General features: G+C 49.3%; 2 protein-coding genes across 2 annotated transcripts in view; both read right to left on the bottom strand.

The window, feature by feature from the left end:
• The window catches only part of LOC131570466 (zinc finger protein 850-like), a 748,589-nt gene that overhangs the window by 125,983 nt on the left and 597,000 nt on the right, over nucleotides 1–25,606 (bottom strand). The gene's annotated exons all lie outside the window — the stretch shown is intronic.
• Nucleotides 1,227–25,606, bottom strand: part of LOC131570529 (cytochrome P450 2G1-like) — a 40,359-nt gene continuing 15,979 nt past the window's right edge. Inside the window, exons 5-9 of the mRNA XM_058822896.1 lie at nucleotides 21,069–21,245; nucleotides 17,749–17,890; nucleotides 15,727–15,914; nucleotides 9,755–9,896; nucleotides 1,227–3,096 (exon numbers count right to left, since the gene is read on the bottom strand). Of these exons, the coding sequence (XP_058678879.1) occupies nucleotides 2,915–3,096; nucleotides 9,755–9,896; nucleotides 15,727–15,914; nucleotides 17,749–17,890; nucleotides 21,069–21,245 (831 nt within the window). The 3' untranslated portion in view covers nucleotides 1,227–2,914. The remainder of the gene's footprint in view (nucleotides 3,097–9,754; nucleotides 9,897–15,726; nucleotides 15,915–17,748; nucleotides 17,891–21,068; nucleotides 21,246–25,606) is intronic.

The raw sequence follows: 25,606 nt of genomic DNA, 5'->3' as shown, positions 1-25,606 counted from the left end.
TTTGGGGTCTCCCCCTCCCCCAATTTTTCCTCCGTCCCCCTCCCCACCCCCCAAATTGGGGGGGGGGGTCTTTTTTCCCATTTTTTCTCCAATTTTTTCCCATTTTTTTTCCCATTTTTTCCAAATTTTTTCTTTTTTTTTGTCATTTTCTTCCTTTTTTTTCCCATTTTTTTCTCCAATTGTTTCCCATTTTTTCTCCATTTTTTTCCCATTTTTTCCCCTTTTTTTTCCAAATTTTTTTCCAAATTTTTTTTCATTTTTTCCATTTTTTTCTCCATTTTTTTCCATTTTTTTCCCATTTTTTCCCCATTTTTTTCCAAAATTTTTTTCTTTTTTTTTTTTCAGTTTTTTTCCATTTGTTTTTTCCATTTTTTTCTCCTTTTTTTTTCCCATTTTCCCCCATTTTTTCCCCATTTTTTCCTTTTTTTTTTATTTTTTCCATTTTTTTCCATTTTTTCTCATTTTTTTCCACTTTTTATTTATTTGCACTTCAATTGGGGAGGGGGGGGGAGGGGCGGGAATTTTGGGGACCCCCCCCCACCCCCAAAAAAAAACAAAAATCCGGAAAATTCCGGGAATTTTGGGGTCCCCACCCCATCCAAGGTGTGAAAAATGTGAAATAAAAAATTTACGTTTTCAGATTTTTTGGGTGAAATTTTGGGGGAATTTTGGGGGAAAATTTGGGTGAATTTTAAGGGAAATTTTGGGGTTTTTGGGGGGGGAAATTGGGTGGAAATTTGGGGGAAATTTGAAAATTTTTGGGGTGAATTTGGGAGGAAATTTGGGAGTTTTGGGGGAATTTTGGGGGAAAATTTGGGGATTTTGGGAAGGGAAATTTGGGGAAAATTTTGGGTGAAAATTTTGGGGAAATTTGGGGTTTTTTTGAGGGGAATTTCTGGGGAAAATTTTGGGTTTTTTAAGATAATTTTGGGGGGAAATTTGGGGTCAAAATTCGATGGAAATTTTGGGGAAATTTGGGTTTTTTGGGGGAAAATTTGAGGGAAAATTTGGGGTTTTGAGGGAGAAATTTTGAGGGAATTTGGGGGGAAATTTTGGGGATTTTGGGGGGAAATTTGGGGAGTTTTGGGTGAAAATTTTGGGGAAATTTTAGGGAAATTTGGGTGGGAATTTTGGGGGAAAATTTGGGGGTTTTGGGGTGAATTGTGGGGGAAATTTTAGGGAAACTTTGGGGGTTTTTTGGCTGAATTTTGGAGGAAAATTTGGGGGAAATTTGAGTGAAATTTGGGTTTTTTGGGGTGAATTTTGGGGGAAAATTTGGGGGTTTTGGGGGAATTTTGAGGGAAATTTTGGGGCAAATTTGAGGGAAATTTTGAGGGAAGTTTTGGGGGAAAATTTGGGGTTTTGGGGTGAATTTTGGGAGAAAATTTGACGGAAATTTGGTTTCATTTTGGGGGAAAATTTGGGGGGAAATTCTAGGGGAAATTTGAGAGAAAATTTGGGGTTTTTTGGGTGGAAATTTGGGAGAAATTTGGGGAAAAATATGAGGGTTTTTGGTGAATTTTGGGGTGAATTTTTGGGGAAATTTTATGGGAAATTTTGGGGTTTTTGGGATGAATTGTGGAGGAAAATTTGAGGGAAATTTGGAGGTTTTTTGGGGTGAAATTTGGGGGCAAAATTGGGGGAAAATTTGGGAAAAAATTTGGGGAAATTTTGGGGTAAAAATTGGGTGAATTTTGGGGGAAAAATTTGGGGGAAATTTGAGGATTTTTTGGGTGAATTTTGGGGGAAAATTTGGGGGTTTTGGAGTGAATTTTGGGGGAAATTTTAAAGGGAAATTTTGGGGAAATTTGGGGGGTTTTGGGGTGAATTTTGGGGGAAAATTTGAGGGAAATTTGGGGGTTTTGGGGGGAATTTTGGGGGAATTTTGGGGTAATTTGGGTGAATTTTGGTCGATTTTCGCCGGATTTTCGCCGTAATCCATCAGGGGAGGGGTCCCTCGGGTGATTTGGGGAGGGGTCCCATGGGTAATTAGGGGAGGGGTCTCGGGGTTAATTAGGGGAGGGGTCTCATTAGGGCAGGACATGGGGGGGTGTTGGGGGTGAATTTTGGTGAATTTTGGGGTAATTTGGGCGAATTTTGGTCGATTTTTGCCAGATTTTCGGGGGATTTTCACTGTAATCCATTAGAGGAGGGGTCCCACGGGTGATTTGGGGAGGGGTCCCAGCATTAATTAGGGGAGGGGTCTCATTAGGGCAGCACACGGGGGAGATTTGGGGTGAAATTTGGGGAATTTTGGGGTAATTTGGGCGAATTTTGGTCGATTTTCGCCGGATTTTTGGGGGATTTTCACTGTAATCCATTAGAGGAGGGGTCCCACGGGTGATTTGGGGAGGGGTCCCAGCATTAATTAGGGGAGGGGTCTCGGGGTTAATTAGGGGAGGGGTCTTATTAGGGCAGCACACGGGGGGGATGTTGGGGGTGGAATTTGGGTGGATTTTGAGGCAATTTTGGGGTTTTTTTGCTGGATTTTCGCCGGATTTTCACCGTAACCCATCAGAGGAGGGGTCCCATGGGGGATTTGGGGAGGGGTCCCGGGGTTAATTAGGGGAGGGGTCTCATTAGGGCAGCACATGGGGGGGGATGTTGGGGGTGAATTTTGGTGAATTTTGGGGTAATTTGGGTGAATTTTGGTCGATTTTCGCCGGATTTTCGTGGGATTTTCACTGTAATCCATTAGAGGAGGGGTCCCAGCATTAATTAGGGGAGGGGTCTCGGCTTGCTAATTAGGGGAGGGGTCTCATTAGGGCAGCGCACGGGGGGGATGTTAGGGGTGGAGTTTGGGGGAATTTTGGGGTAATTTGGATGAATTTTGGTCGATTTTCACCGGATTTTCGCCGGATTTTCGCCGTAATCCATTAGAGGAGGGGTCCCACGGGTAATTAGGGGAGGGGTCTCATCGGGGCAGCAGCCGCAGGCGGAACTGGGGGGCGATGTTGGCGAAGCCGCTCTCGCGGGGGGCCGTGGGCACCGACTCGGGGGGGCCCAGGGGGAGGGGCCGGAGGCGCTGCAGCAGCGACGTCAGGAACAGGAACAGCTCGGACCGAGCAAGGGCCTCACCCAGGCACAGCCGCTGCCCTGAAATGGGGCTGGGGTCTCAATTGGGTCTGGGGGCTGCTAAAGGGGCTGGGGTCCCAATTGGGGCTGGGGGTTTGGGCTCAGGAACAGGAACAGCTCGGACCGAGCAAGGGCCTCGCCCAGGCACAGCCGCTGCCCTGAAATGGGGCTGGGGTCTCTAATTGGGTCTGGGGGCTTCAGGGGCTGGGGGCTGCTAAAGGGGCTGGGGTCCCAATTGGGTCTGGGGGCTCAAAATAGGTCTGGAGGTTTTGGGGGTTTGGGAGTCCCTAAAGGGTCTGGGGTCCCTAAAGGGTCTGGGGTCCTTAAAGGGTCTGGGGGCCATAAAAGGGTCTGGGGTCCCAATTGGGGCTGGGGGCTGCTAAAGGGGCTGGGGGTTTGGGCTCAGGAACAGGAACAGCTCCGAGCGCGCCAGGGCCTCCCCCAGGCACAGCCGCTTCCCTGAAATGGGGCTGGGGTCTCTAATTGGGTCTGGGGGCTTCAGGGGCTGGGGGCTGCTAAAGGGGCTGGGGGCTGCTAAAGGGTCTGGGGGTTTCTGCTCAGGAACAGGAACAGCTCCGAGCGCGCCAGGGCCTCGCCCAGGCACAGCCGCTGCCCTGAAATGGGGCTGGGGTCCCAATTGGGTCTGGGGTCTCAGTTGGGTCTGGGGTCTCAATTGGGGCTGGGGGCTCAAAATAGGTCTGGAGGTTTTGGGGGTTTGGGAGTCCCTAAAGGGTCTGGGGTCCGTAAAGAGTCTGGGGTCCTTAAAGGGTCTGGGGGCCATAAAAGGGTCTGGGGTCTCAATTGGGTCTGGGGGTTTCAGGGGGTCTGGGGTCCCTAAAGGGTCTGGGGGCCATAAAAGGGTCTGGGGTCCCAATTGGGTCTGGGGGTTTGGGCTCAGGAACAGGAACAGCTCCGAGCGCGCCAGGGCTTCACCCAGGCACAGCCGCTGCCCTGAAATGGGGCTGGGGTCCCAATTGGGTCTGGGGGCTGCTAAAGGGTCTGGGGTCCCAATTGGGGCTGGGGGTTTGGGCTCAGGAACAGGAACAGCTCGGACCGAGCAAGGGCCTCGCCCAGGCACAGCCGCTGCCCTGAAATGGGGCTGGGGTCTCTAATTGGGTCTGGGGGCTTCAGGGGCTGGGGGCTGCTAAAGGGGCTGGGGTCCCAATTGGGTCTGGGGGCTCAAAATAGGTCTGGAGGTTTTGGGGGTTTGGGAGTCCCTAAAGGGTCTGGGGTCCCTAAAGGGTCTGGGGTCCTTAAAGGGTCTGGGGGCCATAAAAGGGTCTGGGGTCCCAATTGGGGCTGGGGGCTGCTAAAGGGGCTGGGGGTTTGGGCTCAGGAACAGGAACAGCTCCGAGCGCGCCAGGGCCTCACCCAGGCACAGCCGCTTCCCTGAAATGGGGCTGGGGTCTCAGTTGGGTCTGGGGGCTGCTAAAGGGGCTGGGGTCCCAATTGGGTCTGGGGGCTCAAAATAGGTCTGGAGGTTTTGGGGGTTTGGGAGTCCCTAAAGGGTCTGGGGTCTCAAATGGGTCTGGGGTCCCTAAAGGGTCTGGGGGCCATAAAAGGGTCTGGGGTCCCAATTGGGTCTGGGGGTTTGGGCTCAGGAACAGGAACAGCTCCGAGCGCGCCAGGGCCTCCCCCAGGCACAGCCGCTGCCCTGAAATGGGGCTGGGGTCTCTAATTGGGTCTGGGGGCTGCTAAAGGGGCTGGGGGTTTGGGCTCAGGAACAGGAACAGCTCGGACTGAGCAAGGGCTTCACCCAGGCACAGCCGCTGCCCTGAAATGGGGCTGGGGTCTCTAATTGGGTCTGGGGGCTTCAGGGGCTGGGGGCTGCTAAAGGGGCTGGGGTCCCAATTGGGTCTGGGGGCTCAAAATAGGTCTGGAGGTTTTGGGGGTTTGGGAGTCCCTAAAGGGTCTGGGGTCCCTAAAGGGTCTTGGGTCCCAAATGGGTCTGGGGTCTCAATTGGGTCTGGGGGCTGCTAAAGGGGCTGGGGGTCCCAAATGGGTCTGGGGTCTCAAATGGGTCTGGGGGATTCTAAAGAGTCTGGGGGCTTCTGGGGAATTGGGAGTCTCAAATGGGTCTGGGGTCCCTAAAGGGTCTGGGGGCCATAAAAGGGTCTGGGGGCTTCAGGGGCTGGGGGCTGCTAAAGGGGCTGGGGTCCCAATTGGGGCTGGGGTTTTTGGGGCCGTTTTTGGGGTGTTTTTGGGGTGTTTTTGGGCAGTTTTTGGGCAGTTTTTGGGCAGTTTTTGGGGTGTTTTTGGGCAGTTTTTGGGCAGTTTTTGGGGTGTTTTTGGGCAGTTTTTGGGCAGTTTTTGGGGTGTTTTTGGGCAGTTTTTGGGCAGTTTTTGGGGTGTTTTTGGGCAGTTTTTGGGCAGTTTTTGGGGTGTTTTTGGGCAGTTTTTGGGCAGTTTTTGGGGTGTTTTTGGGGTGTTTTTGGGGTGTTTTTGGGCAGTTTTTGGGCAGTTTTTGGGCAGTTTTTGGGCAGTTTTTGGGGTGGTTTTGGGCAGTTTTTGGGGTGGTTTTGGGCAGTTTTTGGGCAGTTTTTGGGCAGTTTTTGGGGTGTTTTTGGACAGTTTTTGGGGTGTTTTTGGGGTGGTTTTGGGCAGTTTTTGGGCAGTTTTTGGGCAGTTTTTGGGCAGTTTTTGGGGTGTTTTTGGGCAGTTTTTGGGCAGTTTTTGGGGTGTTTTTGGGCAGTTTTTGGGCAGTTTTTGGGCAGTTTTTGGGCAGTTTTTGGGGTGTTTTTGGGGTGTTTTTGGGGTGTTTTTGGGCAGTTTTTGGGCAGTTTTTGGGCAGTTTTTGGGCAGTTTTTGGGGTGGTTTTGGGCAGTTTTTGGGGTGTTTTTGGGGTGGTTTTGGGCAGTTTTTGGGCAGTTTTTGGGCAGTTTTTGGGGTGTTTTTGGACAGTTTTTGGGGTGTTTTTGGGGTGGTTTTGGGCAGTTTTTGGGCAGTTTTTGGGCAGTTTTTGGGCAGTTTTTGGGGTGTTTTTGGGGTGTTTTTGGGCAGTTTTTGGGGTGGTTTTGGGCAGTTTTTGGGCAGTTTTTGGGCAGTTTTTGGGCAGTTTTTGGGCAGTTTTTGGGGTGTTTTTGGGGTGTTTTTGGGGTGTTTTTGGGCAGTTTTTGGGCAGTTTTTGGGCAGTTTTTGGGGTGTTTTTGGGGTGTTTTTGGGCAGTTTTTGGGCAGTTTTTGGGGTGGTTTTGGGCAGTTTTTGGGCAGTTTTTGGGGTGTTTTTGGGCAGTTTTTGGGGTGTTTTTGGGGTGTTTTTGGGGTGTTTTTGGGCAGTTTTTGGGCAGTTTTTGGGCAGTTTTTGGGGTGTTTTTGGGCAGTTTTTGGGCAGTTTTTGGGCAGTTTTTGGACAGTTTTTGGGGTGGTTTTGGGGTGTTTTTGGGGTGTTTTTGGGCAGTTTTTGGGCAGTTTTTGGGCAGTTTTTGGGCAGTTTTTGGGGTGTTTTTGGGCAGTTTTTGGGGTGTTTTTGGGCAGTTTTTGGGCAGTTTTTGGGCAGTTTTTGGGCAGTTTTTGGGGTGTTTTTGGGCAGTTTTTGGGCAGTTTTTGGGGTGTTTTTGGGGTGTTTTTGGGGTGTTTTTGGGCAGTTTTTGGGCAGTTTTTGGGCAGTTTTTGGGCAGTTTTTGGGGTGGTTTTGGGCAGTTTTTGGGGTGGTTTTGGGCAGTTTTTGGGCAGTTTTTGGGCAGTTTTTGGGGTGTTTTTGGACAGTTTTTGGGGTGTTTTTGGGGTGGTTTTGGGCAGTTTTTGGGCAGTTTTTGGGCAGTTTTTGGGCAGTTTTTGGGGTGTTTTTGGGCAGTTTTTGGGCAGTTTTTGGGGTGTTTTTGGGCAGTTTTTGGGCAGTTTTTGGGCAGTTTTTGGGCAGTTTTTGGGCAGTTTTTGGGCAGTTTTTGGGGTGTTTTTGGGGTGTTTTTGGGGTGTTTTTGGGCAGTTTTTGGGCAGTTTTTGGGCAGTTTTTGGGGTGGTTTTGGGCAGTTTTTGGGGTGGTTTTGGGCAGTTTTTGGGCAGTTTTTGGGCAGTTTTTGGGGTGTTTTTGGACAGTTTTTGGGGTGGTTTTGGGGTGGTTTTGGGCAGTTTTTGGGCAGTTTTTGGGCAGTTTTTGGGGTGTTTTTGGGGTGTTTTTGGGCAGTTTTTGGGGTGGTTTTGGGCAGTTTTTGGGCAGTTTTTGGGCAGTTTTTGGACAGTTTTTGGGCAGTCTTTGGGGTGTTTTTGGGGTGTTTTTGGGCAGTTTTTGGGCAGTTTTTGGGGTGGTTTTGGGGTGTTTTTGGGGTGTTTTTGGGCAGTTTTTGGGGTGGTTTTGGGGTGTTTTTGGGCAGTTTTTGGGCAGTTTTTGGGGTGTTTTTGGGGTGTTTTTGGGCAGTTTTTGGGCAGTTTTTGGGGTGGTTTTGGGGTGTTTTTGGGGTGTTTTTGGGCAGTTTTTGGGCAGTTTTTGGGGTGTTTTTGGGCAGTTTTTGGGGTGTTTTTGGGCAGTTTTTGGGCAGTTTTTGGGGTGTTTTTGGGCAGTTTTTGGGGTGTTTTTGGGGTGTTTTTGGGGTGTTTTTGGGCAGTTTTTGGGCAGTTTTTGGGCAGTTTTTGGGGTGTTTTTGGGCAGTTTTTGGGCAGTTTTTGGGCAGTTTTTGGGCAGTTTTTGGGGTGGTTTTGGGGTGTTTTTGGGCAGTTTTTGGGCAGTTTTTGGGCAGTTTTTGGACAGTTTTTGGGGTGTTTTTGGGGTGTTTTTGGGGTGTTTTTGGGGTGTTTTTGGGCAGTTTTTGGACAGTTTTTGGGGTGTTTTTGGGCAGTTTTTGGGCAGTTTTTGGGGTGGTTTTGGGGTTTTTAGGGGCCGTTTTTGGGCCGTTTCTGGGCCGGTTTTGGGGTGTTTTTGGGGCCATTTTTGGGGTGTTTTTGGGATTTTTCGGGGCCGTTTTTGGGCTGGTTTTGGGGTGTTTTTGAGGCCATTTTTGAGGTGGTTTTGGGGTGTTTTTGGGGTGTTTTTGGGGCAGTTTTTGGGGTGTTTTTGGGGTGGTTTTTGGGCCTTTTTTGGGGCCATTTTTGGGGTGTTTTTGGGATTTTTCAGGGCCATTTTTGGGGTGTTTTTGAGGTGTTTTTGGGGCCATTTTTGGGATATTTTTGGGATTTTTAGGGGCCGTTTTTGGGCCGTTTCTGGGGTGTTTTTGGGGCAGTTTTGGGGCAGTTTCTGGGGTGTTTTTGGGGCCATTTTTGAGGTGTTTTTGGGGCCGTTTCTGGTGTGTTTTTGGGGCAGTTTTTGGGGTGGTTTTGGGGCAGTTTTTGGGCCATTTTTGGGGCAGTTTTTGGGATTTTCGGGATCGTTTCTGGGCTGGTTTTGGGATGTTTTTGGGGCAGTTTTTGGGGTGGTTTTGGGCCGTTTTTGGGGCCGTTTTTGGGCTGTTTTTGGGGCCATTTTTGGGGTGTTTTTGGGATTTTTAGGGGCTCTTTCTGGGGTGTTTTTGGGGTGTTTTTGGGCCTATTTTTGGGGTATTTTTGGGATTTTTAGGGGCTGTTTCTGGGGTGTTTTCGGGGCTGTTTTGGGGCGATTTTTGGGCGGTTTTGGGGCCATTTTTGGGGTGTTTTTGGGATTTTTCAGAGCCGTTTTTGGGCTGGTTTTGGGGTGTCTTTGGACCGTTTTTGGGATTTTTAGGGGCCGTTTTTGGGGTGTTTTTGGGGCAGTTTTTGGGGCAGTTTTTGGGGTGTTTTTGGGATTTCTTGGGCCATTTCTGGGCTGGTTTTGGGGCCATTTTTGGGGTGTTTTTGGGATTTTTAGGGGCCATTTTGGGCCGTTTCTGGGGTGTTTTTGGGGTGGTTTTGGGGTCGTTTTTGGGTCCATTTTTGGGCCATTTTTGGGGTGTTTTTGGGGTGTTTCTGGGCTGTTTTTGGGGCAGTTTTTGGGGTGTTTTTGGGATTTTTTGGGGCAGTTTTTGGGGCAGTTTTTGGGGCAGTTTTTGGGGCAGTTTTTGGGGTGTTTTTGGGATTTCTTGGGCCGTTTCTGGCTGGTTTTGGGGCCATTTTTGGGGTGTTTTTGGGGCAGTTTTTGGGGCAGTTTTTGGGCCGTTTCTGGGGTGTTTTTGGGGCCATTTTTGGGGTGTTTTTTGGATCTTTAGGGGCCATTTTGGGCCGTTTCTGGGCTGTTTTTGGGGTGGTTTTGGGGCCGTTTTTGGGGTGTTTTTGGGATTTTTAGGGGCCGTTTCTGGGCTGGTTTTGGGGTGTTTTTGGGGCAGTTTTTGGGGTGTTTTTGGGATTTTTAGGGGCCGTTTCTGGGCTGGTTCTGGGGTCATTTTTGGGGCAGTTTTTGGGGTGGTTTTGGGGTGGTTTTGTGGCCATTTTTGGGGTGTTTTTGAGTTGTTTTTGGGGCAGTTTCTGGGCTGGTTTTGGGGTGTTTTTGGGGCAGTTTTTGGGGCCATTTTTGGGCTGTTTTTGGGGTGCTTTTGGGGCCGTTTTTGGGGCCGTTTTTGGGGTGGTTTTGGGGCTGTTTTGGGGTGGTTTTGGAGCATTTTTGGGGTGGTTTTGGGGCAGTTTTTGGGATTTTTAGGGGCCATTTTTGGGCCATTTCTGGGGTGTTTTTGGGCTGGTTTTGGGGTGTTTTTGGGGTGGTTTTGGGGCAGTTTCTGGGGTGGTTTTGGGGCCATTTTTGGGGTGTTTCTGGGACTTTCGGGGCCGTTTCTGGCCCGGTTTGTGCCGTGTCCGTGCCCCACCTGCCGAGAAGGGCACGAAGGCCTCGTTGCGCTGGAACCGCCCCCGCTCGTCCAGGAAATTGCCGGGGTCGAACTCGTGGGGGTTCCTGAAGGATTTGGGGTCGTGCAGCACCGAGCTCAGCACCGGGAACACGTCCGTGCCCTACAACGGTTTTGGGGTCACTTTTGGGGCTTGGGGTCATTTATGGGGTCATTGGGGTCACTTTTGGGGTCATTTATGGGGTTCCGGGGTCACTTATGGGGTCACTTATGGGGTTTTGGGGTCACTTTTGGGGTCAGTTATGGGGTTTGGGGTCATTGGGGTCACTTGTGGGGTCACTTTTGGGGTTTGGGGCCACTTTTGGGGTCACTTTTGGGGTTCTGGGGTCAGTTTTGGGGTCACTTATGGGGTTTTGGGGTCATTTGGGTCAGTTTTGGGGTCATTGGGGTCATTGGGGTCACTTATGGGGTCACTTTTGGGGTTCTGGGGTCAGTTCTGGGGTCAGTTTTGGGGCCATTTGGGTCAGTTTTGGGGTCAGTTTTGGGGTTCTGGGGGTCACTTATGAGGTCACTTTTGGGGTTTTGGGGTCACTTTTGGGGTTTTGGGGTCACTGTTGGGGTTTGGGGTCATTGGGGTGAAGGGTTTGGGGTCGTGCAGCACCGGGAACTCGTCCATGCCCTGGGAAAAGGGGGGGTCACCTGTGGGGTTTGGGGTCACCTGTGGGGTTCTGGGGTCACCTGTGGGGTTTTGGGGTCACTTGTGGGGTTCTGGGGTCACTTGTGGGGTTTTGGGGTCAGTTTTGGGGTTTTGGGGTCACTTTTGGGGTTTGGGGGTCACTTTTGGGGTCACTTGTGGGGTTCTGGGGGTCAGTTCTGGGGTCACTTTTGGGGTCACTTGTGGGGTTTTGGGGTCAGTTTTGGGGTCATTATGGCATTTGGGGGTCATTGGGGTCACTTTTGGGGTCACTTGTGGGGTTTTGGGGTCAGTTTTGGGGTCATTTGGGTCATTGGGGTCATTGGTGTTATTGGGGGTCAGTCATGGCATTTGGGGGTCATTGGGGTCACTTATGGGGTCACTTTTGGGGTTCTGGGGTCACTTATGGGGTCAGTTATGGGGTTTGGGGGTCATTGGGGTCACTTATGGGGTCAGTTATGGGGTTTGGGGGTCACTTATGGGTCAGTTCTGGGGTCACTTTTGGGGTTTGGGGGTCACTTATGGGGTCATTTTTGGGGTTTTGGGGTCACTTATGGGGTCAGTTACAGGGTTTGGGGTTCTGAGGTCAGTTTTAGGGTCAGTTTTGGGGTCATTTTTGGGGTCACTTTTGGGGTTTTGGGGTCACTGTTGGGGTTTGGGGTCACTGGGGTGAAGGGTTTGGGGTCGTGCAGCACCGGGAACTCGTCCATGCCCTGGGAAAAGGGGGGGTCACCTGTGGGGTTTGGGGTCACCTGTGGGGTCACTTTTGGGGTCACCTGTGGGGTTCTGGGGTCACTTGTGGGGTTCTGGGGTCACTTGTGGGGTTTGGGGTCACTTGTGGGGTTCTGGGGTCACTTGTGGGGTCACTTTTGGGGTTCTGGGGTCAGTTTTGGGGTCACTTGTGGGGTTTGGGGGTCATTTATGGGGTTTTGGGGTCACTTATGGGGTCATTTATGGGGTCACTTATGGGGTCACTTGTGGGGTTTTGGGGTCAGTTTTGGGGTTCTGGGGTCACTTCTGGGGTCAGTTATGGGGTCACTTATGGCATTTTGGGGTCATTTGGGTCAGTTTTGGGGTCACTTATGGGGTTTTGGGGTCACTTATGGGGTCAGTTATGGGGTTTTGGGGCCATTTATGGGGTTCTGGGGTCAGTTTTGGGGTCACTTATGGGGTTTTGGGGTCATAGGGGTCAGTTTTGGGGTCATTGGGGTCAGTTATGGGGTCACTTTTGGGGTTCTGGGGTCAGTTATGGGGTCACTTTTGGGGTTCTGGGGTCAGTTTGGGGTCACTTTTGGGGTTCTGGGGTCACTCAAAGGGGATTTGGGGTCACTGGGATCAATGGGGTCATTGGGGGAATTATTGGGGTCACTTATGGGGTCATTGGGGTCACTTATGGGGTCACTCAAAGGGGATTTGGGGTCACTTATGGGGTCACTTATGGGGTCAGAGGGGTTTGGGGTCAGTGGGGTCACTGGGATCATTTGGGTCAGTTTTGGGGTCACTTATGGGGTCACTTATGGGGTTTTGGGGTCACTTATGGGGATTTGGGGTCACTGGGATCAATGGGGTCATTGGGGTCAGTTTTGGGGTCACTTATGGGGTCAGTTATGGGGCTTTGGGTCATTGGGGTCATTTGGGGTCGCTCAAAGGGGATTTGGGGTCACTGGGACCAGTGGGGTCACTGGGGGATTTTTGGGGTCAGTTTTGGGGTCACTTATGGGGTTTTGGGGTCACATAGGGGGTTTGGGGTCACTGGGATCAATGGGGGATTTTTGGGGGATTTTTGGGGTCAGAGGGGTTTGGGGTCAGTGGGGTCACTGGGGTCATTGGGGTCAGTTTTGGGGTCACTTTTGGGGTCACTCAAAGGGGCTTTGGGGTCACTGGGATCAATGGGGTCATTGGGGTCAGTTTTGGGGTCACTTTTGGGGTTTTGGGGTCACTTATGGGGATTTGGGGTCACTGGGATCAATGGGGTCATTGGGGGATTTTTGGGGTCAGTTTTGGGGTCACTTTTGGGGTTTTGGGGTCACTTTTGGGGATTTGGGGTCGCTCAAAGGGGATTTGGGGTCCTGGGGATTTTCGGGGGAGGTTCAGGGGATTTGAGGGGAATTTTGGGTGGATTTTGAGGGAATTTCAGGGGGATTTTTAGGGGATTTTCAGGGAAATTTCAGGAGATTTTGAAGGGAATTTTGGGTGGATTTTGAGGGAATTTCAGGGGATTTTGGGAGGATTTTTAGGGGAATTTCAGGGGATTTTTGGGTGGATTTTTAGGGATTTTTGGGTGGATTTTTAGGGGAATTTCAGGGGATTTTAAGAGGATTTTGAGGGAATTTCAGGGGGATTTTTGGGGGATTTTCTGGGAAATTTCAGGAGATTTTTAAGGGAATTTTGGGAGGATTTTGAGGGAATTTCAGGGGATTTTAGGAGGATTTTTAGGGGAATTTCAGGGGATTTTTGGGTGGATTTTTAGGGGAATTTCAGGGGATTTTAAGAGGATTTTGAGGGAATTTCAGGGGGATTTTTGGGGGATTTTCTGGGAAATTTCAGGAGATTTTGAAGGGAATTTTGGGAGGATTTTGAGGGAATTTCAGGGGATTTTAGGAGGATTTTTAGGGGAATTTCAGGGGATTTTTGGGTGGATTTTTAGGGGAATTTCAGGGGATTTTAAGAGGATTTTGAGGGAATTTTAGGAGGATTTTTAGGGGATTTTCTGGGAAATTTCAGGAGATTTTGAAGGGAATTTTGGGTGGATTTTGAGGGAATTTCAGGGGATTTTAGGAGGATTTTTAGGGGAATTTCAGGGGATTTTTGGGTGGATTTTAAGGGAATTTGGGGAGGATTTTTAGGGGAATTTCAGGGGATTTTAAGAGGATTTTGAGGGAATTTCAGGGGGATTTTTGGGGGATTTTCTGGGAAATTTCAGGAGATTTTTAAGGGAATTTTGGGAGGATTTTGAGGGAATTTCAGGGGATTTTGGGAGGATTTTGAGGGGAATTTCAGGGGATTTTTGGGTGGATTTTAAGGGAATTTGGGGAGGATTTTTAGGGGAATTTCAGAGGATTTTTGGGAGGATTTTTAGGGGAATTTCAGGGGATTTTCGGAGGATTTTTAGGGATATTTCAGTGGGATTTTAGGAGGATTTTTAGGAGGATTTTAGGGGATTTTAGGAGGATTTTTAGGGGAATGTCAGGAGATTTTAGGAGGATTTTTAGGAGGATTTTAGGGGATTTTAGGAGGATTTTTAGGAGGATTTTAGGGATATTTCAGTGGGATTTTAGGAGGATTTTTAGGGGAATTTCAGTGGGATTTTAGGAGGATTTTTAGGGGAATTTCAGGGGATTTTTGGGAGGATTTTTAGGGATTTTTGGGTGGATTTTTAGGGGAATTTCAGGGGATTTTAAGAGGATTTTTCGAGGAATTTCAGGGGATTTTTGAGGGAATTTTAGGGGATTTTTAGGGAAATTTCAGGAGATTTTAGGAGGATTTTTTAGGGGAATTTCAGGACAATTTTAGGGTTGTTTTGAAGGGGATTTCAGAATGATTTTTAGGGAATTTTTAAGGGCATTTTAGGGGTGTTTTGGGCAGATTTGAAGAGATTTTTAGGGGAATTTTAGGATGATTTTAGGAGGATTTTTAGGGAATTTCAGGGGAATTTTAGGAGGATTTTTAGGGGAATTTTGGGAGGATTTTAAGGGAATTTCAGGGAATTTTAGGAGGATTTTAAGGGAATTTTAGGACGGTTTTTAGGGGAATTTCAGGAGGATTTTAGAAGGATTTTAGGGGAATTTTAGGAGGATTTTTAGGGGAATTTTAAGGGATTTTTAGGGGAATGTTAGGAGGATTTTTAGGGGAATTTTAAGGGAATTTTAGAGGAATTTGCGCAGGATTTTTGGGAGGGTTAAGAAGATTTTAGGGGGATTTTTTAGGGAAATTTCAGGGGATTTTAGGGGAATTTCAGCACCATTTTAGGGCTCTTTGGAAGGGGATTTTTATGGGATTTTTGGGGATTTTTTTTTTATTTTTTAGGGGATTTTTGGGGAATTTCAGGAGGATTTGAAGGGATTTTTAGGAGGATTTTTACAGGAATTTTAGGACAATTTTCGGGTTGTTTTGAAGGGGATTTCAGAATGATTTTTAGGGGATTTTTAAGGGCAATTTCAGGGGAATTTTAGGAGGATTTTAAGGGAATTTCAGGGGAATTTTGGGAGGATTTTAAGAGAATTTTAGGAGGATTTTGGAAAGATTTTAAGGGAATTTTAGGGGAATTTTGGGAGGATTTTAAGGGAATTTTAGGAGGAATTTGGAAGGATTTTAAGGGAATTTTAGGGGAATTTTAGGAGGATTTTAAGGGAATTTTAGGAGGAATTTGGAAGGATTTTAAAGGAATTTTAGGGAAATTTTAGGAGGATTTTAAGGGAATTTCTGAGGAATTTTGGGAGGATTTTAAGGGAATTTCAGGGGAATTTTAGGAGGATTTTAAGGGAATTTTAGGGGAATTTTAGGAGGATTTTAAGGGAATTTCAGGGGAATTTTAGGAGGATTTTAAGGGAATTTTAGGACGGTTTTTTGGGGAATTTCAGGAGGATTTAAAGGAATTTTAGGGTGTTTCCCACCTTGGGGATTTGGTACCCCCGGAACTGGGTGTCCCTGGTGACCCTGTGGGGGACGTTCATGGGCAGGAGGGGTTGGGGATTTTTGGGGATTTTTTGGGGATTTTTTTTTTTATTTTTAGGGGATTTTTGGGGAATTTTGGGGGAATTTTAGGATGATTTTTAGGGGATTTTTAGGGGAATTTTGGGAGGATTTTAAGGGAATTTCAGGGGAATTTTAGGATGATTTTTAGGGGATTTTAGGAGGATTTTGGAAGGATTTTAAAGGAATTTTAGGGGAATTTTAGGAGGATTTTAAGGGAATTTCAGGGGAATTTTAGGAGGATTTTAAGGGAATTTTAGGACTTTTTTTGGGGAATTTCAGGAGGATTTAAAGGGGATTTTGGGGTGTTTGCCCACCTTGGGGATGTGGCACCCTGTGGGGGACGTTCATGGGGATGAGGGAATATTTGGGATATTTCAGAGGATTTTGGGGGATTTTTTAGGGGGAATTTAAGGGATTTTTGGGGAATTTCAGGAGGATTTGAAGGGAATTTTAGGAGGATTTTTAGGGGAATTTCAGGAGGATTTAAAGGAATTTTTAGGAGGATTTTAACAGGAATTTCAGCACCATTTTAGGGCTCTTTGGAAGGGGATTTTGATGGGATTTTGGGGGTGGTTTTGAAGGGGATTTTGGGGTGTTTGCCCACCTTGGGGATTTGGTACCCCCGGAATTGGGTGTCCCTGGTGACCCTGTGGGGGACGTTCATGGGGATGAGGTCGCTGCAGCGCTGGATCTCGTGGATGACGGCGTCGGTGAACGGCATCCGCGCCCGGTCCGACAGCGCCGGGGCGCGGCCGGGGCCGATCACGCGCGAGATCTCCTCGAAAACCTTCTCTGGCAGCGGAAAAAAATCCCCAAAAATTGAAATTAAAAGCTCAAAAACAATCCCAAAAATCCCCCAAAAAAATCCCCTCCAAAAATTAAAAAAACCCCAAAAAATCCCCCCCGCCAAATCCCAAAATATCCCCCAAAAAATCCCCCAAAAATCACTAAAATAATCCTAAAAATCCCCTCAAAAATCCCCCCTCAAAAATCCTTAAAAAATCCACCCCAAAATTCCCAAAAAATCCCCCCCAAAAATGCCCAAAATTCACCCAAAATCCCCCCAAAGAAATCCCAAAAAATCCCAAAAATTCTTGATTTGGGATTTGGGATTTGGGTTCGCGGCCGGGGCCGATCACGCGCGAGATCTCCTCGAAAACCTTCTCTGGCAGCGGAAAAAAATCCCCAAAAATTGAAATTAAAAGCTCAAAAACAATCCCAAAAATCCCCCAAAAAATCCCCTCCAAAAATTAAAAAAACCCCAAAAAATCCCCCCCGCCAAATCCCAAAATATCCCCCAAAAATCGCAAAAAAAAAAAAAAATCCTAAAAATTTGGGGTGGGAATTTGGGAATTTGGGGTGGGAATTTTGGAATTTTGGGATGGGAATTTGGGGATTTGGGGTGGAAATTTGGGGATTTTGGGGTGGGGATTTGGGAATTTGGGAATTTGGGGTGGAAATTTGGGGATTTTGGGGTGGAAATTTGGGGATTTGGGGATTTGGGGATTTGGGAATTTGGGGTTGGAAATTTGGGATTGGGGATTTGGGGATTTGGGATTTGGATTTCAGACTTTGGGATTTGGAAAATTGGGAGTTTTGGAGTGGGAATTTGGGAATTTGGGGTGGGAATTTGGGGATTTTAGGGTGGGAATTTGGGAATTTGGGGCTTTGGGGATTTGGAGTGGGAATTTGGGACTTTCGGGGTGGGAATTTGGGGATTTGGGATTGGGAATTTGGGGTGAAAATTTGGGACTTTTGGGGTGGGAATTTGGGGATTTGGGGTGGGAATTTGGGAATTTGGGAGTTTTGGGATGGGAATTTGGGAATTTGGGATGGGAATTTGGAGATTTTGGGGATTTGGGGATTTGGGGATTTGGGGTGGGAATTTGGGACTTTTGGGGTGGGAATTTGGAGTGGGAATTTGGGAGTTTTGTGGTGGAAATTTGGGGATTTGGGGATTTGGGAATTTGGGGTGGGAATTTGGGGGTTTGGGGTGGGAATTTGGAGTGGGAATTTGGGGATTTGGGAATTTGGAGTGGGAATTTGGGGATTTGGAGTGGGAATTTGGGGTGGGAATTTGGGGATTTGGGAATTTGGGGTGGGAATTTGGGAGTTTTGGGGTGGGAATTTGGGGATTTGGGGATTTGGGGATTTGGATTTCAAACTTTGGGATTTGGAAAATTGGGAGTTTTGGGGTGGGGATTTGGGGATTTGGGGTGGGAATTTGGAGTGGGAATTTGGGAATTTGGGAATTTGGGGATTTGGGGTGGGAATTTGGGGATTTGGGGATTTGGGGATTTGGGGTGGGAATTTGGGGTGGGAATTTGGGACTTTTGGGGTGGGGATTTGGGGTGGGAAATTGGGAGTTTTGGGGTGGGAATTTGGGGATTTGGGGTGGGATTTGGGGTGGGAATTTGGGGTGGGAATTTGAGGTGGGAATTTGGGAATTTGGGAATTTGGGGATTTGGGGATTTGGGGATTTGGGGTGGGAATTTGGGAATTTGGGGTGGAAATTTGGGACTTTTGGAGTGGGAATTTGGGGATTTGGGGCGTGAATTTGGGTTTTTGGGGCGGGGATTTGGGGGTTTTGGGGTGCCAACGGGGGCGTTTGGTGTTTTGGGGGCACCTTCGATGTGCGGGTGCCTCATGAGGAAGAGGAGGCCGAAGCGCAGCGTGGAGCTCACGGTCTCGGTGCCGGCGAAGAAAAGGTTCAGCGTGGTCAGCTCCAGGTTCTCCTGCGTGAACGCCGAGCCCGGGTCCCCCTTCTCCTGCCAAAACGCAAATTCCGGCCCAAAATCAGAGAAATCCCAAAAAATCCAAAATTCACCAAAAAAAATCCCCAAATTCACAAAAAAAATCCCATAAAAATCCCCCTTAAATCCCCCAAATTCCACCCCAAAATCACAGAAATGCCCCCAAAAATCCCCAAATTCTCCTGCCAAAAACGCAAATTCCGACCCAAAATCAGAGAAATCCCAAAAAAAACCAAAATTCACCAAAATCCCCCAAAAATTCCCCCTTAAATCCCCCAAATTCCACCCCAAAATCACAGAAATGCCCCCAAAAATCCCCAAATTCTCCTGCCAAAAACGCAAATTCCGACCCAAAATCAGAGAAATCCCAAAAAAAACCAAAATTCACCCAAAAAAAATCCCCAAATTCACCAAAAATCCCATAAAAATCCCCCTTAAATCCCCCAAATTCCACCCCAAAATCAGAGAAATGCCCCCAAAAATCCCCAAATTCTCCTGCCAAAAACGCAAATTCCAGCCCAAAATCAGAGAAATCCCAAAAAATCCAAAATTCACCAAAAAAAATCCCCAAATTCACCAAAAATCCCATAAAAATCCCCCCAAAATCCCCAAATTCCACCCCAAAATCAGAGAAATCCCCCCCAAAACCCTTCAAGACCTCCCCAAACCCCCTCAGGACCCCCCCAAATCTCCCCAAACTCCCCCAAAAAACCCCTCGGGACCCCCCCAAAATCCCCCAAATCCTCCCCAAAACCCCTCAGGACCCCCCTAAAACCCCCTCAGGACCCCCCAAATCCCCCCAAACGCCCCCAAAATCTCCCCAGGATCCCCCCAAACCCCTCAGGACCCCCCAAAACCTCCCAAACTCTCCCAAAACCCCTCAGGACCCCCCTAAAACCCCCTCAGGACCCCCCAAATATCCCCCAAATGGCCCCAAAATCTCCCCAGGACCACCCCAAACCCCTCAGAACCCCCCCAAAACCTCCCCAAATCCCCTTAGAACCCCTCAGGACCCCCCAAATCCCCCCCCAAATGCCCCCAAAACCCCTCAGGACCCCCCCCAAACCCCTCAGGACCCCCCAAAACCCCCTCAGGACCCCCCAAAAACCCTTCAAGATCCCCCAAAACCTCCCTAAAACCTCCTCAAAACCCCTCAGGACCCCCCCAAACCCCTCAGGACTCCCCAAAACCTCCCAAAATCCCCTAAAACCCCCTCAGGACCCCCCAAATCCCCCCCCAAAATCTCCCCCGGACACCCCCAAACCCCTCAGGACCTCCCAAAACCTCCCAAAATCCCCTCAAAACGCCCTCAGGACCCCCCAAATCCCCCCCAAACACCCCGAAAATCTCCCCAGGACCACCCCAAACCCCTCAGGACCCCCCAAAACCTCCTCAAACCGCCCATAAAACCCCTCAGAACCCCCCTAAAAACCCCTCAGGACCCCCCAAATGCCCCCAAATCCTCCCAAAATCCCCTCAAAACCCTCTCAGGACCCCCCAAATCCCCCCCAAACCGCCCCCAAAACCCCTCAGGACCCCCCAAATCCCCCCCAAACGCCCCCAAAATCTCCCCAGTACCACCCCCAAAACCCCTCAGGACCCCCAAATCCCCCCCAAAACCTCCCAAAATCCCCTCAAAACCCCCTCAGGACCCCCCAAATCCCCCCCAAACCGCCCCCAAAATCTCCCCAGGACCCCCCAAAACCCACTCAGGACCCCCCAAAACCTCCCAAACTCTCCCAAAACCCCTCAGGACCCCCCTAAAACCCCCTCAGGACCCCCCAAATATCCCCCAAATGGCCCCAAAATCTCCCCAGGACCACCCCAAACCCCTCAGGACCCCCCCAAAACCTCCCCAAATCCCCTTAGAACCCCTCAGGACCCCCCAAATCCCCCCCAAATGCCCCCAAAACCCCTCAGGACCCCCCCCAAACCCCTCAGGACCCCCCCAAAACCCCCTCAGGACCCCCCAAAAACCCTTCAAGATCCCCCAAAACCTCCCTAAAACCTCCCCAAAACCCCTCAGGACCCCCTCAAACCCCTCAGGACTCCCCAAAACCTCCCCAAATCCCCTAAAACCCCCTCAGGACCCCCCAAATCCCCCCCAAAATCTCCCCAGGACCCCCCCAAACCCCTCAGGACCCCCCAAAACCTCCCCAAATCCCCTAAAAACCCCCCAAACCCCCCCAAACACCCCGAAAATCTCCCCAGGACCACCCTAAAACCCCCTCAGGACCCCCCAAAACCTCCCAAAATCCCCTCAAAACCCCCTCAGGACCCCCCAAATCCCCCCCAAACGCCCCCAAAATCTCCCCAGGACCACCCCAAACCCCTCAGGACCCCCAAAACCTCCCCAAACACCCCAAAACCCCTCAGGATCCCCCAAAACCTCCCCAAATCCCCCCAAACACCCCCAAAACCCCTCAGGACCTCCCTAAAAACCCCTCAGGACCCCCCAAACCCCTCAGGACCCCCCAAAACCCCTCGAGACCCCCCAAAACCCTCCCCAAATCCCCTAAAAACCCCTCAGGATCCCCCAAATCCCCCCCAAATCCACCCCAAAATTCCCCCAGGACCCCCCCAAAACCCCCTCAGGACCCCCCAAATCCCCCCAAAACCTCCCCAAATCCCCTCAAAACCCCCTCAGGACCCCCCAAATCCCCCCCAAAATCTCCCCAGGACCCCCCAAAACCTCCCCAAAGCACCCCCAAAACCCCCTCAGAACCCCCCCAAAAACCCCTCAGGACCCCCCCAAACCTCCCAAACCCCCCCAAAACCCCTCAAAACCCCCTCAAGACCCCCCAAATACCCTCAAAATCTCCCCAAGACCCCCCAAAACCCCCTCAGGATCCCCCAAATTCCCCTCAAACGCCCCCAAAACCCCTCAGGACCCCCCCAAACCCCCTCAGGACCCCCCAAATCCCCCCCAAACGCCCCCAAAAACCCCCTCAGGACCCCCCAAATCCCCCCCAAAATCTCCCCAGGACCCCCCAAACCCCTCAGGACCTCCCAAAACCCCTTAGAACCCCTCAAGACCCCCCAAAACCTCCCCAAACCGCCCCAAAAACCCTTCAGAACCCCCCTAAAAACCCCCCTCAGGACCCCCCAAATCCCCCCCGAAATCTCCCCAGGACCCCCCCCAAACCCCTCAGGACCCCCCCAAACCCCTCAGGACCCCCCCAGGCCCCCCAACCTTGTCCATCTGCAGCAGGAAGGCGTCGATGAAGTCGCGGGGGCTCTGGGGGTCGAGGCTGCGCGCGTTGTCCCGCACGCGGCGCGCGATGAAATCCCGCATGCGGCCCAGGAGGCGCGGGATGCGGCGCTGCGGGCCCGGCACCCACCACAGCAGCGACTCGGCCGTGTCGTACAGCTGGGGACGCCAAAATCACCCCAAAATCACCCCAAAATTACCCTAAAAACTGCCCAAAAATCGGCCCAAAATTGGCCCCAAAATCTGCCCCAAATCGGTCCCAAAATGGCCCAAAATTGGGTCCAGAACTGCTCACATCTGACCCCAAAACCTCACCTAAAACAGCCCCCAAACCACCCCAAAAACTCCCCAAAAACTCCCTAGAAATGACCCAAAAACCATCTCAAAATCACCCAAAAATGACGCCAAAACTGACCCAAAACCCACCCCAAAACCATCCCAAAATCAGCCCCAAACCACCCCAAAATCAGCCCAGAAACCTCCCCAACCCATACCAAAAACCCCAAAATCACCCCAAAAACACCTCAAAAGTGACATCAAAACCACCCCAAAATCACCCCTAAAACACCTCAAAAACGACACCAAAAAGCCCCAAAATCCCCCCAAAATCCCCCCCGAGCAGGAACCACAGCAGCGACCTCGGCCGTGTCGCACAGCTGGGGATGCCAAAATCACCCCAAAATCACCCCAAAATTACCCTAAAAACTGCCCAAAAATCGGCCCAAAATTGGCCCCAAAATCTGCCCCAAATCGGTCCCAAAATGGCCCAAAATTGGGTCCAGAACTCCTCACATCTGACCCCAAAACCTCACCTGAAACAGCCCCCAAACCACCCCAAAAATGTCAAGAAATGACCCAAAAACCATCCCAAAATCACCCTAAAATGACACCAAAACTGACCCAAAACCCACCCCAAAACCATCCCCAAAATCAGCCCAAAATCAGCCCTAAATCACCCCAAAATCACCCCAAAATTGGTCCCAAAATCTGCCCCAAATCGGTCCCAAAATGGCCCAAAATTGGGTCCAGAACTCCTCACATCTGACCCCAAAACCTCACCTGAAACAGCCCCCAAACCACCCCAAAAATGTCCCAGAAATGACCCCAAAACCATCCCATAATCATCCTAAAATGACACCAAAACTGACCCAAAACCCACCCCAAAACCATTCCCAAAATCAGCCCAAAATCAGCCCTAAATCACCCCAAAATCACCCCAAAATTGGTCCCAAAATCTGCCCCAAATCGGTCCCAAAATGGCCCAAAATTGGGTCCAGAACTCCTCACATCTGACCCCAAAACCTCACCTAAAACAGCCCCCAAACCACCCCAAAAATGTCCAAGAAATGACCCCAAAACCATCCCATAATCACCCTAAAATAACACCAAAACCCACCCCAAAATCATCCCAAAATCAGCCCCAAAACCACCCCAAAATCAGCCCCAAAAACTCCCCAAAACCACCCCAAAATCAGCCCCAAACCACCCCAAAATCAGCCCAGAAACCTCCCCAACCCACACCAAAAGCACCCCAAAATCACCCCTAAAACACCCCCAAAATTACCCAAAAATCGGCCCAAAGTATTACGGGAAATGCAGGAAAAATCACCCCCAAATCAGCTCAAAATCACCTCAAAACCAGCCAGGAAATCATCACAAAAACACCCTGAAAATGACACCAAAACCACCCCAAAACCACCCAAAATGCCACAAAACCAGCCTCAAAAATTCATCAAAACCGACCCAAAACCACCCCAAAAAAGTCCCCAAAACAAACCCAGAACTGCTCACATCTAACCCCAAAACCTCACCTAAAACAGCCCCCAAACCACCCCAAAAACTCCCCAAAAACTCCCTAGAAATGACCCAAAAACCATCTCAAAATCACCCAAAAATGACACCAAAACTGACCCAAAACCCACCCCAAAACCATCCCAAAATCAGCCCCAAACCACCCCAAAATCAGCCCAGAAACCTCCCCAACCCACACCAAAAACCCCAAAATCACCCCAAAAACACCTCAAAAGTGACATCAAAACCACCCCAAAATCACCCCTAAAACACCTCAAAAACGACACCAAAAAGCCCCAAAATCCCCCCAAAATCCCCCCCGAGCAGGAACCACAGCAGCGACTCGGCCGTGTCGCACAGCTGGGGATGCCAAAATCACCCCAAAATCACCCCAAAATTACCCTAAAAACTGCCCAAAAATCGGCCCAAAATTGGCCCCAAAATCTGCCCCAAATCGGTCCCAAAATGGCCCAAAATTGGGTCCAGAACTCCTCACATCTGACCCCAAAACCTCACCTGAAACAGCCCCCAAACCACCCCAAAAATGTCCAAGAAATGACCCAAAAACCATCCCAAAATCACCCTAAAATGACACCAAAACTGACCCAAAACCCACCCCAAAACCATTCCCAAAATCAGCCCAAAATCAGCCCTAAATCACCCCAAAATCACCCCAAAATTGGTCCCAAAATCTGCCCCAAATCGGTCCCAAAATGGCCCAAAATTGGGTCCAGAACTCCTCACATCTGACCCCAAAACCTCACCTAAAACAGCCCCCAAACCACCCCAAAAATGTCCAAGAAATGACCCCAAAACCATCCCATAATCACCCTAAAATGACACCAAAACCCACCCCAAAATCATCCCAAAATCAGCCCCAAAACCACCGCAAAATCAGCCCCAAAAACTCCCCAAAACCACCCCAAAATCAGCCCCAAAACCACCCCAAAATCAGCCCAGAAACCTCCCCAACCCACACCAAAAGCACCCCAAAATCACCCCTAAAACACCCCCAAAATTACCCAAAAATCGGCCCAAAGTATTACGGGAAATGCAGGAAAAATCACCCCCAAATCAGCTCAAAATCACCTCAAAACCAGCCAGGAAATCATCACAAAAACACCCTGAAAATGACACCAAAACCACCCCAAAACCACCCAAAATGCCACAAAACCAGCCTCAAAAATTCATCAAAACCGACCCAAAACCACCCCAAAAAAGTCCCCAAAACAAACCCAGAACTGCTCACATCTAACCCCAAAACCTCACCTAAAACAGCCCCCAAACCACCCCAAAAACTCCCCAAAAACTCCCTAGAAATGACCCAAAAACCATCTCAAAATCACCCAAAAATGACACCAAAACTGACCCAAAACCCACCCCAAAACCATCCCAAAATCAGCCCCAAACCACCCCAAAATCAGCCCAGAAACCACCCCAACCCACACCAAAAACACCCCAACATCACCCCAAAAACACCTCAAAAGTGACATCAAAACCACCCCAAAATCAGACCCAAAATCTCCCCAAAACCTCCCCAAAATCATCCCAGAGCTCCTCAAAGTGACCCCAAAACCTCACCTAAAACAGCCTCAAAACCACCCCAAAAATGTCCCAGAAATGACCCAAAAACCATCTCAAAATCACCCGAAAATGACACCAAAACTGACCCAAAACCCACCCCAAAATCATCCCAAAATCAGCCCCAAAATCACCCCAAAACCACCCCAAAATTGGTCCCAAAATCTGCCCCAAATCGGTCCCAAAATGGCCCAAAATTGGGTCCAGAACTCCTCACATCTGACCCCAAAACCTCACCTGAAACAGCCCCCAAACCACCCCAAAAATGTCCAAGAAATGACCCCAAAACCATCCCATAATCATCCTAAAATGACACCAAAACTGACCCAAAACCCACCCCAAAACCATTCCCAAAACCATCCCAAAATCAGCCCAAAACCACCCCAAAATCAGCCAAGAAACCTCCCCAACCCACACCAAAACCACCCCAAAATCACCCCTAAAACACCTCATAAGTGACATCAAAACCACCCCAAAATCAGACCCAAAAACTCCCCAAAACCACCCCAAAATCATCCCAGAGCTCCTCAAAGTGACCCCGAAACCTCACCTAAAACAGCCTCAAAACCACCCCAAAATCAGACCCAAAAACTCCCCAAAAATGGCCCAGAAATGACCCCAAAACCATCCCAAAATCAACCCTAAAACACCTCAAAAATGACACCAAAAAGCCCCAAAATCCCCCCAAAATCCCCCCAAAATCACCCCAAAATTACCCCAAAATTACCCCAAAATTATCCTAAAAACTGCCCCAAAAATCGGCCCAAAATTGGGTCCAAAATGCCCCAAAACCAACCCAAAGCAGCTCAAAATCGCCCCAAAACCAGCCAGGAAATCACCACAAAATCACCTCAAAAATGACACCAAAACCAACCCAAAAACGACATCAAAACCACCCCAAAATCCAGCCCAAAACAGCCCCAAAACCACCCCAAAATCCAGCCCAAAATGCCACAAAATCAGCCGCAAAAATTCATCCAAAACAGCCCCAAAACCACCCCAAAAATGACCAAAAATCACCAAAAAATTCTCCAAAAATCACCAAAAAAATCACCAAAAATCCTTTAAAAATGGCAAAAAAAAATGCTCCAAAAATCACTAAAAAATCACCAAAATCCACAAAAAAATCATCAAAAAATCGCCCAAAA

The sequence above is a fragment of the Ammospiza caudacuta genome, chromosome 35, assembly GCF_027887145.1.
Source record: "Ammospiza caudacuta isolate bAmmCau1 chromosome 35, bAmmCau1.pri, whole genome shotgun sequence".
Taxonomy (NCBI): Eukaryota; Metazoa; Chordata; class Aves; order Passeriformes; family Passerellidae; genus Ammospiza; species Ammospiza caudacuta.
Note: the sequence above shows the minus strand (reverse complement) of the source record. Positions and strands in the feature narration are given on the sequence as shown.